Source organism: Hesperophylax consimilis, chromosome 26, assembly GCF_061612785.1.
Source record: "Hesperophylax consimilis isolate HC1 chromosome 26, BYU_Hcon_1.0, whole genome shotgun sequence".
Lineage (NCBI taxonomy): Eukaryota > Metazoa > Arthropoda > Insecta > Trichoptera > Limnephilidae > Hesperophylax > Hesperophylax consimilis.
This window is the reverse complement of record NC_142861.1, coordinates 14,558,738-14,577,273: the sequence shown is the minus strand read 5'-3', so window position 1 is coordinate 14,577,273 and position 18,536 is coordinate 14,558,738. Positions and strand designations below refer to the sequence as shown.

General features: G+C 36.7%; 1 protein-coding gene across 1 annotated transcript; it reads left to right on the top strand.

The window, feature by feature from the left end:
• Positions 1-4,687: 4,687 nt before the first annotated feature.
• On the top strand, positions 4,688-17,446 carry Hacd1 (3-hydroxyacyl-CoA dehydratase 1). The gene is made up of 4 exons (XM_089647573.1): positions 4,688-4,918; positions 9,393-9,507; positions 10,031-10,260; positions 15,098-17,446. Exons 1-4 carry the CDS (start codon positions 4,806-4,808, stop codon positions 15,351-15,353), a joined length of 714 nt encoding a protein of 237 aa, XP_089503699.1. The 5' UTR covers positions 4,688-4,805; the 3' UTR covers positions 15,354-17,446.
• The last annotated feature ends 1,090 nt before the right edge of the window (positions 17,447-18,536 follow it).

Here is an 18,536-nt window from a genome sequence, read left to right as displayed (position 1 = left end):
GTAGCGAGAAAGTAATTTGAGACGTGATGCCCGGCCTACAAAATTCATAATCATGGTCGCTCGCCTATGACACTCGGGTGCTGACATGATGAAAATAAACCAAGCCTGTGCCTCCAACCAACCAACTTGTGCCTCTGTGATGCACTAGTGTAGCACTGCCATCAAAATGTATGGGAAATGTCAGAAGTTAGAGGTATTATAACTATTCTACAGTGTTTGGTATGGGTGTACAAACATACATGTCCAGTCTGGGACATCGCTACTGAAAATTTTGCGGATATAATGCAACAACGTAGTATATATATTTTTTATCACTCATAAATGACGAATAATATTAATCGTTTGAAAAATGAGGTAATATTTTATACCAAGTAGGCCAACCTTGTGTATTTTATTGTTTCTTCGTGCTAATTTATAAAATGTACTCTGGTTTCACGTATACCTATTGTATTTTCAATTTCAATGACAACGTGTTTTTATCAGAAGCGCATTAACAATATTGTTACAGAATTAACTACATTTTTTTATCAAAAAAACAAATTTCAACGAACGCAAACTATCATTAATAGAACAGAGACAAGCGTACAAAAAAACATAAAAACGCAAGCTTTGGACAAAGACAAATACCAGGCAATAAAAGCATTCAACAATATTTCACTAGATGCAAAAAATGAGGAAAACAAAAAACATTTCAGATACAAAATTAAAAGATGGATTAAAGAACAAAAAACGAAATATTACAAAAACTTTTATAACATGAAAGAATAAAATATGTCTAGCCTTTCCCGGCATAATATTTTATGTGTAAAAATTGTATTTTACAGTAGGAGGTTTTCTATATTATATTAAAATAATTAAATAATCTATATTATGATTTGATGAAAACACGATAATTGTCTCAAATTCAAGTACTTTTGGCTTTTACGATGTTGTGTCGTGCCGCTTCCAGAATTCCATGTCAGAGCGTTGTACGCTTACGATATAATTTTCGATGTTGTAGTTTTGGAAAGAAGCTGAATAATAACTATTGTATGAAATATGAATATGAATAAATGTATTGGTAGAAACAATTTTTTTGTCTTTTTTGTATTGTTAAAATCCCTACCTATGTGTTCGTTTCAGAAGATCAAAGATGATTATGTCCACAGTATCTAAATTGGTAAAGAATCCATACTTGATTATGATTTTTAAAGATTTTTTTATCGTTGCACTTCGCAATTCATTATTTTTTTTTAATTTTGCTGATAGTTAAGCCAATGAAAATGATTTGCATTTCAAGAAATCTTCATGAGACATCATTGATTGCATCGTAATTTCTTGGGGTCAGTTGCGTTGTTTGATTTTATGGCAAGATGATCTGAATGATCAGATGGTGCCCAAATTATATTTCTAATAAATTACTCGTCCACCGACATCATTGTGTGTCATGGTAAAAGGTAATTGATAGTTATTTCCTTAATAAATAGGGCACTATCAAAAATAGGAAATTGTGGCTAGCGTGGCACTATACCTATTTTGTCCTGCTCAACTATCACAGTAAAATGCAGCAAATCTTTTTTTGCGGCGCCATTAATTTACAGATATCTATTTGCAAATTCATAGTTTAATTGAGACATATCTTAATACGAGATCACACACAGTGTTGCCAAGTTAGCATATTATATGCTAAATTTGGCATAATTACTCCATGTTTAGCATAACTATTATGCTTTTAGCATATAGCATAATTATTTGGCTTATTTTTACAGAAACATGAAAATAATAAAAAACAATTTTTAACTAACAAAAATGATATCGATTGAAAAACTGATGTCTCAATGGAGAAACACAGTTCACATTAAATGGGAATCCTTGACTTCCACTGTAGAGTTTTGGAATGAAGTCATGCATTATAAAGATGCAGCTAATAATAACCCCTTCGGTGATTTATGTCAGTTTGCAATGTCCATTTTAACATTGTCACATTCAAATGCGGACATTGAATGTGTATTTAGCCAAATGAGTCTGGTGAAAACAAAACTCCGAAATCGTTTGGCGGTGAGAACCCTGAATGCCATTTTGTACGTGAGATTTGGCCTAAAGAGAGCAGGAAAGTGCTGTTATTCTTACACTGTTCCTGACGAAGTACTACGCTGCATTGGGACCAAAGAAAGTTACGACTCCGTCTCTCAGCCTTCCACTTCAGCTGCTGTTAATGAAGAAGAAGAAGATGAAGATAGTTTAATTTATGTTAGCTTTTTTTGTATTTTTTAAAGTAATTAAGCATTTTTCTGGCATATTATTCCCATCACTCTATTTCTCAATAAATACTAAGTTAAATTTATGTTGGCTTTTTTTTGGCATTTTTTAAAGGAATTTAGCATATTTCTGGCATAATTTTCCCATCACTCTAGCATATTTTGAAGTAGTTGAGTTGGCAACACTGATCACACACTCTCCGTGAGGAGTTATACTTTGAGTTACCTTCTGTAAATCGAAACTAGCACATAAAAAGTTTGATTCTTCTTCCTCTTTGTTGGTTAGCTAAAAGTGATGTTTTACATATAACCTAGCCAACTTCCTTGGTGCTTATAAACTTCCTTGGTGCTTAAAAACTTCCTTGGTGCTTAAGAACTTCCTCGGTGCTTATAAACTTCCTTGGTGCTTATAAACTTCCTTGGTGCTTACAAACTTCCTTGGTGCTTATAAACTTCCTTGGTGCTTATAAACTTCCTCGGTGCTTATAAACTTCCTTGGTGCTTATAAACTTCCTTGGTGCTTATAAACTTGCTTGGTACTTATAAACTTTGTTTTGAAATTCTTTGTTTTGTTCTTCTGGTGTACACTCCTTTCTCTCCTCAAACAGACCCTCCACACAGAATCCCCATAGATGACATAGGCCCTGAGAGAAGTTATTTTCCTATTAACGTCCTGTGTGGGGATAATGTAAAAAAAATGTATTTTATTATATTTTTCTCAGTTTTATGTTATATTTTTTAATTTTTTTTTTTTTTTAATTATTTTTAAAAGAAAGACAAACATTCCCAGGTTACGAATAACCCAACAATGTTTGAAAATCTCCTACTACCACCACAGAAAGCCGAAAATGTTGCTTGTGTTGTGATGGAGGACTTAGCCAGCCGAGGAATCGAACACGCGACGCTCGGGTGAGACCCAAGCGTTATGCCCACTCAACCACTGACCGGTCAAATTCATATTATCTTTTATTGAATTTTATTAAATTGTAAAATTGCTGCCTCAGCTAGGGAAAAGTACCCAGCGATGCCCTCATTACCATATAATGTTTGAAAATACATAATATAATATTTTATCAATAATAAAAATAATTTCTTTTAATTTTTTTTGCGAGTATGTGAGCTGATCGAAAGAGATGGTTTTATCCGTGCCAGGCTGGAAGACCGGAAAGAGCTACATACGTTTGAGACCAAGAGCCAGTACAAAACCTCTGCAAAGGATTAGAATTTAAGTAAGTTTTTTTCGACTATTTTTTGTTATAATCTTTCTAAATAACGTCTTTATCATACTGTCTTCCATATGAAATTGAAATTTCATTTGTTAACTGTAATAATATTTAAAAAATTTACACTAGGCCTATGTAAATACTATACATAACTTTGATTTGAGGTTTTGAAGCCAAAATGAAAGGACGAATACTTAAACAAGTCAGTAAATTTGCAATAGAACAAGAAAACTGCCATTTATGTCGTATGGAAAATAATCAGAAACATTTTGTACTTAGTTATTATACTACATTTTATGACATGTTACAACCTTTTATACTTTTATAATAAACAACAGTTAAAGCAAATAACATTAGTTACTTTCAACACCTTTCTCATATAATTTACACCGTCCAACTATCTTTTTTCAGGTATAAAACATATTATATATATATAGTATATATGTAGTATATATTTTTACTATATGCATATATGAATTATGTATTATATATTGTCTCATTTTATGCCTTCTGTAAGAAAAGTACAATTAATTCCGGTGGTTAAAACTTAAAAAAACATGGTTCATATATGTACAGAAAATTACAAAAGTTCATCAAAATTAACAAACTTTAGGGCTTGTGCGGGAGATCTAAAATCCATTTTTTATAAATAAAAATCGTTTCTTACTTATTTTTATGCCCTAATATTACAGTTTTTTAACTTGGAATAAACACAAAAGTTACGATTTAATTTTTTTAAATTTAAAAAAAAATTGATATATGTATTTTGAAAAAAATTAAAACTTTAGGCCTTGTGCGGGAGACCTAAACATTTTTTTTAAAATCCAAATTTTTTTGTGGTAAGTTGTGGTACCAAGTAGCAACTTTTTTTCAACTTGGAATTTGAAAACAAAAAAAAAGTCGAAAATCGATACACCCTACTACATATCTGCGTCAATTTCTCTTAATTGTGATTCAAGTATTCCCGCATTTTTCCTGTACCTTTTCTGTACATTTTTCCTGTTCGAACTTTACCGTCATAATCCTTCACCTGTATTTTTCACCGACCAATAAGAACAGCGTATTCATATTGACAGAAGCATCCAAATTGGACTCATGTTTTTCGTTTTTCTCTTTCTTTTGCCCTACCGCACACTGTGTATGAGTGAATACCATAATATAGCGTCAGTCTAAACTGTTCTACATTCGTAAGAAACCGCTTTATGTTTTCTTTGGTTTCATCAGGTAATCAGGTTTCGTTCTGTCAAAGCCGGTTGACGTATTTCGTATCGTGAAATATATTTTACGCCACATTGTCAATATTATAAGTACGCGAACGAAGTTATAAAAGGAAAACAGTTCTAAAATGGCCGGTGCAGTGTCTAGCAAGCCGAAAGTAGTGCAAAAACCAGTCAGAAAGGGACCCTCGAAATTAACCAAAACATATTTGCTGGCTTATAATGTTGTGCAAACTCTCGGGTGGGTACATATTCAATAAAATACTGCATTTTGTGTTTTCTAACTATTATAACGGAATACAAACTGATGTATCGCTGAAATGGATATAATTTATGTCAGAAAATTATTACAAAGTAGACAAAACAATTCAAGCGTCAATGAGTTTCGTATTATAATTTTTCAATAAATAAAATAGGAGTTAGTTAGCATTACACAAGTCATTGCTTAGTTGACCTATGAACTCGCTAAAGCACCTGGATTATTTGACTGCCAAACAAAATTAATTATTAATCATGTCGAATTCCGCTGCACGCTTAATACGCAAACAAATTATAAAAAGCACTTGGTTTCAACTTAATTACTACAAGAAATAAGTATTTATGTGGTGGCAGATGGTAAAAGATGCATTAAAGTGCAATTTTTTCTCAATCAAAGTTAGGTTTAAAGGTTAGGAAATACGCACAAATTATTAATAACCCAATCTAAACCCTAAAAACCTATTTTGTGCATGTTTACTTAAACCCCCAACATGCCCCCAACCTAAATAGTTGTCTCCATTAGACATTTAAGTTCAAATCAAGTGTTTTTTTCAAAGGAGTCTTTGCATGAAGCGGAATTCGACAAGTTTATCATTTAATTAACCATTAGACCTTCGACTTTACCTCAAGTAAGTATCTATTCAATTATTAATGTGGTCAAAGCAGGCAATAATTATTTTACAATTTAATATTTTTATGAAGCCATTTTTTTGTATGTCCTATTCTAATATGACTACATTATTGCAGATAATTGTCATAAATTTGCATAGATAATATGCTTTTATGGGTAGACATTACATTATTATGTTTCAGATTAAGCATAGATGGTTTGGACATATAAAGCGAGCGAGAAATAAGTGTAAGGAGAATATATGACATGAAATTGAATGATTTATATATGGAAGAACATGGAACAATTGAGTGAACCAAACGCTTTGAGAATATGTCACTTATATGACTTCTTCTAGCGTTCAACAGCTCGGCTGTGAAACGGTTTTCATCCCTCCTTCAAAATGGGTCTCGTCAAGACCAAGGCTCACTCTTTCCTTTGAGATGAATTAGGCCCTGGGGAATTTATATCCGTCATGCCTCCATGTGAGGTTAACACTCTTCAAGCGGGTGAAAATAGGGTCCTGTTCGAGAAAATGGATTTTGCTAAACCGCTAGGTATGTCTTTGAAAATAATACATATATTTTAACCAATTTTTTTCACATGGTAGTCACCACACTGCCAACTATAAAAGTTCTGTCTGAAATTAAAGCCAACTTTGTAATACAACCCCCATAAACTGAAGTTAAAGTCAGTTTAGGGTCATTTAGTCATGCTTTGTGCAAAAAAAATGTATGTATTATATTACATTACAAAATTTTTCACTTTTGCACAAATCATTACAAAAAAAAGAATGATTTCCGCATCTGGTGTGCCACAAGTGTATGGATTTTATTACCCATTCTACAGGTTTAGGTTTAGTATAGTTTCCACATCTCCAGCTCCAGGAGCAAAAGTGTATGGATGTTATTTCCCATTCTACAGGTTTAGGTTTAGTATAGTTTCCACATCTCCAGCTCCAGGAGCAAAAGTGTATGGATGTTATTTCCCATTCTACAGGTTTAGGTTTAGTATAGTTTCCACATCTCCAGCTCCAGGAGCAAAAGTGTATGGATGTTATTTCCCATTCTACAGGTTTAGGTTTAGTATAGTTTCCACATCTCCAGCTCCAGGAGCAAAAGTGTATGGATGTTATTTCCCATTCTACAGGTTTAGGTTTAGTATAGTTTCCACATCTCCAGCTCCAGGAGCAAAAGTGTATGGATGTTATTTCCCATTCTACAGGTTTAGGTTTAGTATAGTTTCCACATCTCCAGCTCCAGGAGCAAAAGTGTATGGATGTTATTTCCCATTCTACAGGTTTAGGTTTAGTATAGTTTCCACATCTCCAGCTCCAGGAGCAAAAGTGTATGGATGTTATTTCCCATTCTACAGGTTTAGGTTTAGTATAGTTTCCACATCTCCAGCTCCAGGAGCAAAAGTGTATGGATGTTATTTCCCATTCTACAGGTTTAGGTTTAGTATAGTTTCCACATCTCCAGCTCCAGGAGCAAAAGTGTATGGATGTTATTTCCCATTCTACAGGTTTAGGTTTAGTATAGTTTCCACATCTCCAGCTCCAGGAGCAAAAGTGTATGGATGTTATTTCCCATTCTACAGGTTTAGGTTTAGTATAGTTTCCACATCTCCAGCTCCAGGAGCAAAAGTGTATGGATGTTATTTCCCATTCTACAGGTTTAGGTTTAGTATAGTTTCCACATCTCCAGCTCCAGGAGCAAAAGTGTATGGATGTTATTTCCCATTCTACAGGTTTAGGTTTAGTATAGTTTCCGCATCTCCAGCTCCAGTAGCATAAATGTATGGATGTTATTACCCATTTACAGGTTTGGGTTTAGTATAGTTTCCTTTTGATTAAATATTCTTCCACAAGAGAGACAAGATGATATCAAGATGATAACAGCTAGGAAACAAATACTCAGATGTTGTTGATATATTTGGTACATCAATTTCAATATATAAGCATACCCTATTGAAGTTTTTTTTTTCATCGAGTAGTGGAATATTTTAATAAAGGTATTTAATTTGATTTGACTAACATATAATAATTTTGTCAACTGAAATAGAAAAAAATATTTTGGATTTTTTATATGTTGTGCCTGCATTCTGTGTAGATCAAGTTGAGTGATATTTTGACTTTATATTTATTTTTCTGCAATTGTTTTAATAGTCGTTTCCTGCACTATTTTCATGTATAATTTTGTAAATATTTTTTATATATATGTATGTAAAAGCCTTAATAGGCGTGAAATAAATAAATAACAACTTGAAATTTGAAAAAAAAAAAAAAAAATGGGAGACTTGTATCACATTGTTTATACATAAACATATTTATAGTTGACCCCTTGTAAAGAGATTTGTATACAATATTGATGTAGACAATTCAATCGGACAGCAATGCCTTTACAGCCATTCAAGTAGGACCGGCATAAAAGGTAGAACTACCCTTCCCGCTGGAATTGTATTAATATAAAAGAAATGTAGTTACTTACAACAGTTGGGTTAAAAATTCAGCTTACCTACTTTGGCCCAATTGTTTCATCATTATTTTGACTAGCTAAGGTTATGTTAAAATCTAAAGTAATATAGCCTTAACTTCATATTTTGAATTCCATTTTTAATTTAGTGAAAATTGGACTGGCTCCGAGCCAAATGACGCCTTGCGTTAGTAAAAACTTCAAGGGCGCAGTGGCTTGGCTCCTTGGCAGGCTACTTCATTTGCTCCTGCACAGGAAAGGCCCTGAGTGATCATGGATCTCTAAAACACCCATGTTGCAGGAGGGAGGAAACACGGAGGCCGGAAAATCACTCCACAGCCAAGCTGATGAACTCAAGAACGAGATGTTCTCATGTGACAAATGTCAACCGTGTACATGTTAGGTGTAAACAAATATTAGGCGCGAGCTTGGCGTGTTTCCTGACTATGCACCGATGCCGAGGGGATCAATGATGCTAGTTCCTCTGCACATCTTCCATTGAGTGCCATTACCAGTAGAACAAGGGCAGCATTCCCACCTGATGCTGCACTCTAAAGATTACAATACTTTTTGTAAAGACAGGGGAATATATATATTTTTTTAATATTAACTCCACACAGGAGGCCCTGAAGAAAATAATTTCCCTCAGGGCCTATGTCATCTTTGGGGATGCTGTGTGGAGGGGTCTCTTTGTGGAGAGGAAGGAGTGAACATGGAGTCCCATGTTGTAGGAGGGAGGAAACACAGAGGCCGGCAGTTCGTTCCACAGCCGAGCTGTTGAACCTAAGAACGAATCGTAGAAGCAACCCGTTCTATTGTGACAAACGTCAACCGTGTACAAATGTTGGGCGCGCGTTTGGCGTGTATCCCGACTACGCACCGGTGCCGAAGGGATCAATGACGCTAGTTCCTCAGAGCATCTTCCATTGTAATACCGATAGAACAAGAACAGCATACCTACCTGACGCCTGTGCTCTAAAGATTGCGATCCTTTTTGTTAAGATAGGGGAATCTATCAAAAGGACTGTCCGTTTCTGCACAGAGTCGACGGGTTCAGAACAAAGATGGCTTCCAAATTTGATGATGAGGCGCACTTGTGGTTTGTACAGGGTCAGCAGTTGTGTACTAATAATGGTCTGCAGGCCATCTTCCGAGAGTCTTACTTGACTCTGGCTTTGTTGGGTAATATTTGAAATCCTTTTACTTCTATCATTATAAGTGGAGGAAAAGATTGCTTGTTCTATAATGGAAGACTTAGCTAGCAAATGATTGAACCTGTAACACCTGACTAGAAACCCATTGCTTTGGACTGCTTTGCCAATTAACCGATCGATGTTGTTTAAATGTAGATATATGGTTGGTTTTGATTACAGATGGTCTTATTTGCTGTATCAAGTGGTGTCACACTACCTTCCTGGCAACACCAAGCCTCTGTGGGATACTGTATGGTGGACAGTCATGATATTCCAAAATGCTGCAGTGCTGGAGGTTTGTACATATATTGTTTAAATAATATATATTATTTATTCGCTTATTCAATTATTTCTCACGTCCTTCAGCATTGGGGATTGCACACTAGTTCCCTTGTTTTAACTTTGCTCCTTCAATGGAAGATGCTCAGAGGAACCAGCATCATTAATCCATTCGGCACCAGTGCACAGTTGGGAATTAGGCCAAATGCGCACTCAACAAGAATGGGATGCTTCTACGACTCATACTTGGGTAAAATAGCTCAGTTATGGAATGATATGCCGGCCTCTGTGTTTCCTCCCTCCTACAACAGGGGTCTCTTCACGAACCAGGTTCACTCCTTCCTGTCCTCAAAAAGACCCAGTATACAGCATCCCCAGTGTGGAGTAATCTTTAAAAAATATTAATATTGGGTTGGGTTGGGTTGGGTTAGGTTAGGTTAGGTTAGGTTAGGTTAGGTTAGGTTAGGTTAGGTTAGGTTTGTTATCTTTTTATCAGGAAACCGTTGCAAATAACTTGACATAATAAATTTTTATTTCAGATAGTCCACTCGGCCGCCGGCTTGGTTCAGTCCAGCATAATGACCACCCTGCTGCAGGTGTACTCGCGAGTGTTCCTCGTGTGCGCCGTGCTGCTCACAAGCCGCGGGGCCGTGGAGTCCGCCGGCCTTCCCCTGGCCCTTCTCGCCTGGTGCGTCACCGAGATTGTGCGCTACAGCTTCTATGCGTTCAACCTGCTGGGGAGCGTGCCGTACATTCTGCAATTCCTGAGGTCAGTTAAAATCAATAGTTAAAAATCATGATTCTAATAGACAACGATGATGCAATATATGCCTTTGCCGTAATTAATAGTTTTTTTCTATGCCAAGGACCTCAGTTTTAGTTTGTCTTCTTGCAGGAATTTAGAATTGGCCACTTGTTGTTGTATTCTCATGTTTATATTTTTAAATGTTTTATTCATTTTAATAAATGGGTTTAAATTTCTAGCTCCAAGGTGTAGACTGAATGCTGTAGAAATGAGATCCCTGAGGCATATGTGTGGTAAAACCATGAGAGTGCAAGGCTGATGTAAGCGTAATGAGTAAGATTAAGAAAGGGATGCTTAGATGGTTTGGGCATGTAGAGCGAATGAGCGAAGAAAGGAGTGTAAGGAGAATATATGACGCAAATGCTAATGGTAGCAGAAGTCGGGGACGCCCGAGAAAAACACGGCACAATCAAGTGAATCAGATACTTGATTCGGACCATGTCAAGAGTCGGAATAATAGAAGAGTGTGTATGAGACGATGTATGAATGTGAATGAGGCAAGAAGTGTGTGCCAATACCGAGTTGTTTGGCGGTCCGTCCTCTCTGCCTACCCCTGCGGTGAAACGGCGTGATGGTTAGTTAGTTGGTTATTGTTAATTTAATGTCCAAAAATCAAGAGAATTATTTGGAAGAGAGGGAGGCATATATCTATATAGACAATCAAATTTATCTGAAAAGAGGGTCAACATCATAGACATGAGAAACCATAGACATGCCGAAAAGGGTGAGGGGAACAAACCATGTTGCGAGAAGCGGGGAAGTGACGTAGACATGCAGTTGGTAATATGTGCGCAGAAGTTATAGATGTATTCAACCGCATGGAATATAGATACAAGGCGTAAATAAATACTACTTAAATAGTAGTCACATCACTCATTGGTTCTGTGTGTATGAAGTAATTATTAACATCACTATTACTCATGTATCACTCTTATTTTATGTATCACATAGACATGAGAAACAGTAGACAGGAAGGTGTGGAGAAGTGACATGGGCGTCACTCTTTAATCTGACAGTTTACAGGCATCTCGTATTCTACTATCACTATTAAGACTTCTAAATTAAAATCAGCTTACGAATGGCATGCAAATTGCTTACAGCAATGATAAACGTTATTGCAAATCCTGCCAAAAAGTTACGCTTGTTTCCAAAATCGAAAATTTGGTACAGTATGCCATAGTCCGCAACCTCTTAAATATAATTAACTTATGTGAATTATTTCGTACATAATTTAAGTTAAATAATAAAGTGTGTAGCCATAATTTTACAACAGAATAAATTGTTGTATATTTTTGAACAGGCTTTTGAAAAAAGTTATATTTCTTGAAGGGAACAATAATTTTACTTTGAATAAATAATTAAGCAGAAAAGTTCCACAATGGATTGCGCTGCAAACCGTTTCCTTACTTTTCTATGCAAGGTCTGTGTACCGGACGGTGTGTACCGCTCTCGGCGGTAATGGTCGAAGCGCGGAGCGGGAGCGTGGTTTTAGAACTTACGTGGGGCTTCGATACCTCGAGTCCCGCTCGCCCCCGCATCGCTTCCCCTCACCGCAAGCGCCTGGCCGGCCCAGGCGACCGCCCCGGACCAATCAACGCGCCCCTAAGCAACGCTGTACGGGGAAATAGTTTGAATTGACTATGTATTAAAATGTTTAGACTAATTTTGAGAGAGTTCGGCCGTAGATATTACGAAATAAAAGACCTTGATAAAACGGCCGGACTCTCCTTAGCATAACTAGATAATAAGAATTTGTGTAAAATTAAATATAAGAAAATTAATTACGATTTCCCCTGAATATGTTGGGCCGGGGACCCCCACACTGAATGAATTATGTACAACTGATTAATAAATAAAAATGCTAGGGAGGGGTGGTTAGGATCGATTAAAAGAGCATAAAGAGTAGAGTAGTTCCAAAGGTTGTGACCTCCGCTAATTAAATATTAGCGGACGTCACAGCCCACGGATCATCAACAACCCGCGAATGAAGGCAGCGCGTCAACCCCGCCCTCCCCAAAGTCGGGAGAGGGGGATTGCACAATAAATACGGCGCGCCAGCCTTCAGCGCGCTCTCTCTGCTTTGGACCGCCACCCGCTACTCTACTCTGCTCTTCCTGACTGCTTCTCTCTGGATCTCAACTTGGATACTTCTTTGACTTGGCTCCCCCCTGGATTTCTGCCTCTGCCTGCTTCCCCCCGCACCGAGGATAAAGCAGATTCCGGCCCCGAACTGAGCAAGGATAAAGAAGATTCCTGTACCGACAGGAGCAAGGATAAAAGCAGATTCCTGTACCGACCGGAGCAAGGATAAAAGTAGATTCCTGTACCGACCGGAGCAAGGATAAAAGTAGATTCCTTTACCGACCCGAGCAAGGGTAAAGCAGATTTCTAACCGGACCTAGCGGCTACTACGGACTGACCGGCCCCCTATCTTACAGTCTGTGTAAAAGACCTAGCTGGTCGATTACAGTCTGGTTATTTCAATGTTCGCTCGCCGGCGGACAATGTGCGAATGATGTCATTGTTTATTCAAGACATGTTGGAACTCTCCTGGTGCCAAAATGATTGTCGCATGGTTCGTCGAAATGGTACTCAGATGTTGTGTTATGGCGTGTCTAGTGTTTCTTATGTCTGTGGTCAACATACAAAGATTTTGAATTTGAAATACATATACATGTTTAGTACATATTTGGATTATCAAATATACTGAATTGCATACATTTTTCTATTGTTTCTATTTATGATATGTGAAAACTAAAGTTATCTATCAATATTATTCATATATGCAACAGTGGGAATAGTTCTGTATATATTGACCCCTGTTCACCTAGCTTCTACTTGAAAAAATGGATTTTAATGATTATGTCAATAAATTTAGTTTTTTTTTTGATGAAGAAATTGATAAGTACAACAATATTTCTGATGCCATTCAATAATTTTATATTTTTTTAAAGGTTGATTAATTTATTACTATTTAGGAGTGTTCTGCTTATTTTTGAATTGACATTAACAATAATTTACCACTAACGTTTCAATCTTTTTTCTTATTGATCAATTGAAAAGTCAGGAACAATCAATGTTACATAATATTGTCTTTTTTTATAAATTTCAAAGCTCGAGCTCTTGATGGAAATGGGTTTTCAAGCTAAAAAAATAGTTACCCAGAAATTAGAAACGGTGTTCAAATTTGCAGACACCTGAGCTCACTGTTCTGGTGAAAACATCAATAGTTTTTTTTTTATATTAACTCCACACAGGAGGCCCTGAAGAAAATAATTTCCCTCAGGGCCTATTTCATCTTTGGGGATGCTGTGTGGAGGGTCTTTTTGTGGAGAGGAAGGAGTGAACATGGGTCTTGAAGAGTCCCATGTTGTAGGAGGGAGGAAACACAGAGGCCGGCAGTTCGTTCCACAGCCGAGCTGTTGAACTTAAGAACGAATCGTAGAAGCGACCCGTTCTCATGTGACAAGTGTCAACTGTGTACAAATGTTGGGCGCGCGTTTGGCGTGTATCCCGACTACACACCGGTGCCGAAGGGATCAATGACGCTAGTTCCTCAGAGCATCTTCCATTGTAATACCGATAGAACAAGGACAGCATACCTACCTGACGCCTGTGCTCTAAAGATTGCAGTCCGTTTGTTAAGATTGGGGTATCTATCAAACGGACCGCCCGTTTTTGCACAGAGTCAAGGGTTTTTTTCAGGTATTTAGGGGCTCCGGACCAGAGATGGCTGCCAAATTCGACAGTAGGGCGCACTTGCGATTTGTACAGGGTCAGCAGTTGTGTATTATTAAAGTATCTGCAGGCCCTGTACAGTACGCCGAGCTTCTGAGAGGCCAACTTTACTCTGGCTTCGATGGAGTCCCCATACCTGAGCTGGTCACTTATAGTTATACCAAGCATATCAATGGAAGGCCTGTTCGGAAGATTGCTTCCGTTGAAGGAGACTAGATTATCATTTGGATCCCTTTTAGACGTAATCAGACAGGATTGGGTCTTTGAAACATTAAATTCGACGAGATTATTTTTACCCCAGGAGGAAATACTCTCGAGATAACCGTCCATTCTCTGCTTCAAAGCCTTCCGAGCCGTTGGAGTTTGTGTGCCCTTTGGGGGCTTGTCAAACAAAAAGCTATCATGAACTGTACTGTCATCCGCGTAACAATGAATCGGTGCACACTGCACATGTCAAAAGGTCATTGAGATAGAGCCTTTATAATCCTTACTAATGTAAAACAATACCTTTTCGGACTCGCAAGCGTTCGGATTATGGTATAGATAGAAAAATTAAATGAAATAGCTTAAATGAACTTATAAATCACAAAATACAAATGTGTTTCGTAATTAATTTACTGTCTTAGTCATAAACTATCCAATGTGGTACACTTTGCATTTTGAGTTTTGGCTAAAACACCATGTAATGCACGTGCAGCACAGATTAGCGTGGACACGGCGCAAGAGCTCTTATGTTATGTACTACAGAAAACGTAGCATTAGCGGCCTCGGTATGAGAAGAGAGGGGTCGTTTGGCAGTTCAGATTACAGCAACATACACATATTTGCTACATGATTTAAAAAATAAAAATAATGTGAATGCTGCGGTTTGGAGCCAGTAAGAATGTGGCATCCTCAATTTGTTATATTGGGAGGTTGAAGGTATTTTGGAAAAGAAGATGAGGAATAGAAAGGCGGGGAAGTACTTTCAATTCTGAAAGGTGATCTTTCACAAGGGCGATATTGAAATTGTCTACCACTCTGGAAAACATTATTACTGTTTGATATATTGTTATAATTCCAGGTACACTCTATTCTACGCGCTGTACCCCATCGGCATCACTGGCGAACTCTGGTGCATGTACGTCCAGCAGAGCGAAGTCGCCACCTCGGGGATGTGGAGCTACACCATGCCCAACCGGTTCAACTTCATCTTCAACTATCGCTACTTCCTCATCGGCTACATGCTATCCTACATCCCCATATTCCCCCTTCTCTTCATGCACATGGTGAACCAGAGGAAGAAGGTGCTGGGAGGAGGAGATAAGAAAACTAAATAAATAATACTTATTTTAGTGTGTCAGCAAAATCGCTACGTTTTGAATGTTTCGTTTACAACTATGTACCTTAGTTTTCTGGATTACCGTGTACTTGCGATAGTTAAGTGAAATCACTATGTTCGAATTACGGTGCTTCATTTGAAACTACTATAACTTCACAGTTGCATATATATATTTTTTTAATGTACCAGCAATATAATGAACTACATTTATAACTACTGCAATTTCGTGATTACATAAATTCTATTTATGTCTGAAATGTGGCACTTCTTTTGCTATTCATACAACTTTATGATTACATAAATTCTACATATTTTATGTATTGGTAGCATAGTGAAGTCACTACGTCCAGATTGTGGTACTTTCTTAATAACTACTGTAACTTCATGGTTACATACATTCTATTTATTTTATGACTTTTATCTGAATGTAACGACTTCACTACAACATAGTATATATGTATATATACATAATGCAACTTCATGGTTACATACATTCAACTTATATTAACAGTGAAGTTGCCATCTCTACAATGTTGCGCTTCATTTACATCTACTGCAACTTCGTGATTACATAAATTCTACATATTTTATGTATTGGTAGCAAAAGTGAAATCCGTACGTCAGGATTATAGTAATTCATTAATAACTACTGCAACTTAATGGTTGCATACATTCTACTTATTTTAACAGAGAAGTTACTATACCGGCAGCATAATGAAGTCGCTATGTCCTCCAGATTTGGTGCTTCATTTTGAACTACTGCAACCTCATGGTTACATAAATTCTACTTATTTGTAAAAATATATAAAATAGAAATGTTAAAGTCGCTACTTCCAGAATACATATGTAGCTTCATCTTTACATTACATTTTGTGATACATTGGGTCCAACTCAAGATAGTTTATTCTTTTAATAGTTTTTTTGTTGATGTATGATTGACAGAGATGCCGGTATGGTTACCGCTGCCCTGGTAACCATTTATTGTATAACCAACGCCTCTGTCATAGGTCACCCTAAGTGATTTGCCACGTTTGGTGACTTAGCAGAGGTCCCCGGGTTCGTGGAGTGAGGTTTTTCTAGATCTTGGCGGCAGATGCATTTGAAGACACTGGTTGCGAGAGACCTTTTGACCTTCCCAGCAGGAGTCTCTCGACCCATCGCCTTCCTCTACAGTGAGAGGAATCGATTCATACGTTTGTCACTCCTAGACAGTGACCCTCAAAATCCTACCCACCCCTCATACCGGTTTCCTTGCCAGAAAATCCCCTCCACACAGAATCCCCAAAGATAACATAGGCCATGAGAGAAATTATTTTGATCGGGAGTGCAGCTAATGTAAAAATAAAAATAAAATCCTTACATAATTACATCACTTCAATGGAAATCTACTTCGAATTAACCGACAATCTGAATTATAAAACATAATTTTATTTCGTATTTCCAGTACTTAACTCAATTTAGTTTTATCCATTAATAAATTAATTACTTACGCACATTTCTCTACTCTGTTAGATATAAAAATTCTCACAATTAATTAAAAAATAGAATTATGTATATCATTTAGCTATCTTTGGGTACAGATCTGAATTGCCAGATTTCTCCCACTCTCCTTTATCCTTTCGACCTCCCCTCCTTCTACCGCACGTTCCCCAATATTTGAGGGTTCTATAGTCCTATTAGCTCTGACGAATCGGACCTTGGTGTGGTTCGAATTCACTAAACAAATATACATTTATTGACATATCTGCACAATATGAACTATTCTAAGTTTTGTTAGTTAGAATTAATAACTGAAGGCGGATCAAAACCAGGGCTCATAATTATATATTTTTTTAGCAAAATTAATCATGTCTCGATTTACGGTATTTTTCATACTCATTAATCGATAATATGTATTAATATTATGTTGGGCGTTGGATATTTTGTATTTATTTTCAAAAAGACGATATTATAATTTTTTCTTTTTATTACCTATAGTTAAGGACTATTTTACGGTTAGAAACGATGTATGTCTGAGGGAAACCTTTACCTCGGCTGAGTAATTTATTTTTATATGCATTTTTGTTAATAAAATTGTACATTGACACAGTTTTACGATTATTTTATTGAATCCAAAGTTTATACATGACTATGTTTTTTTGAATGGCAGCCAGAGTTCAGGCGAATGCAGTACCTACTCACACAAATGCATTGCTTGCATACAACATACATATTTCAGGCATTTAAATCGGCTTCAAATATGGGAAAGAGTTCCTATATAAACTCGGTGTCACAAAAAATCGCACATCTTCGAAAATAAGTTTCAAGCATAATTACTTTAAAAAAACATATATTGTAAGGCACTTGAATGTTACTTGAATCATATTCAATCAAAAACTGATATCATAACTTTTCATGCTAATTTGTTCAGTTTTTGGAAAAAACGAAAATACAAATGCATTGCTTGCATACAGCATACATATTTCAGGCATTTAAATCGGCTTCAAATATGGGAAAGAGTTCCTATATAAACTCGGTGTCACAAAAAATCGCACATCTTCGAAAATAAGTTACAAGCAAAATTACTTTAAAAAAACATATATGTATTGTAAGGCACTTGAATGTTACTTGAATCATATTCAATCAAAAACTGATAACATAACTCTTCATGCTAATTTGTTCAGTTTTTGGAAAAAACAGCTGTTACCCATAGAGTCAAATATGGTCTCATAGAAATAGTTTTTGTCTCTAACCACCCGACATAGTGAGAACTATGAACTAAACGGTGTTCGAACAAGAAAACACCAAGCTTTATATTCAAATGAAGAAGTTAACCACAGAAAAACAGGTACACCTCTACGAAACCAGAGAAACTACAAAAAAAGGGATGTCGCAGTAATGTTAATAATATATTTGTCTAATGAAATATGTTTTTTTTGGTGAGCCATTTTTAAGCCTTCAGTCTAACTTGTCAAGGCTCAAAAGGCACTAAGCGTATCTTTCGTCGCGTACTGCGCAAGATATGCGATATATGTTATGGCTGTAGCCGCTGAAAATACGCCGAACATATATTAAATTGCGTAAAAAGGCCAGCCAGTTGCATTCTGACTTCTAGGCCCTATTACGCTCGGTGTAAAGACGTATAATACGCATGGTGAGGCCGTGCAGAAGAATTTGTATGTAGCGTGATGTATATGCGTAA

Coding starts and splice junctions, on each gene's coding strand:
- Hacd1 (XM_089647573.1), top strand. CDS start 4,806: ATGGCCGGTGCAGTGTCTAGCAAGCCGAAAGTAGTGCAAAAACCAGTC. Junction 4,919..9,392: donor AATGTTGTGCAAACTCTCGG/GTGGGTACATAT, acceptor TTTTGATTACAG/ATGGTCTTATTTGCTGTATC. Junction 10,261..15,097: donor TACATTCTGCAATTCCTGAG/GTCAGTTAAAAT, acceptor TTATAATTCCAG/GTACACTCTATTCTACGCGC.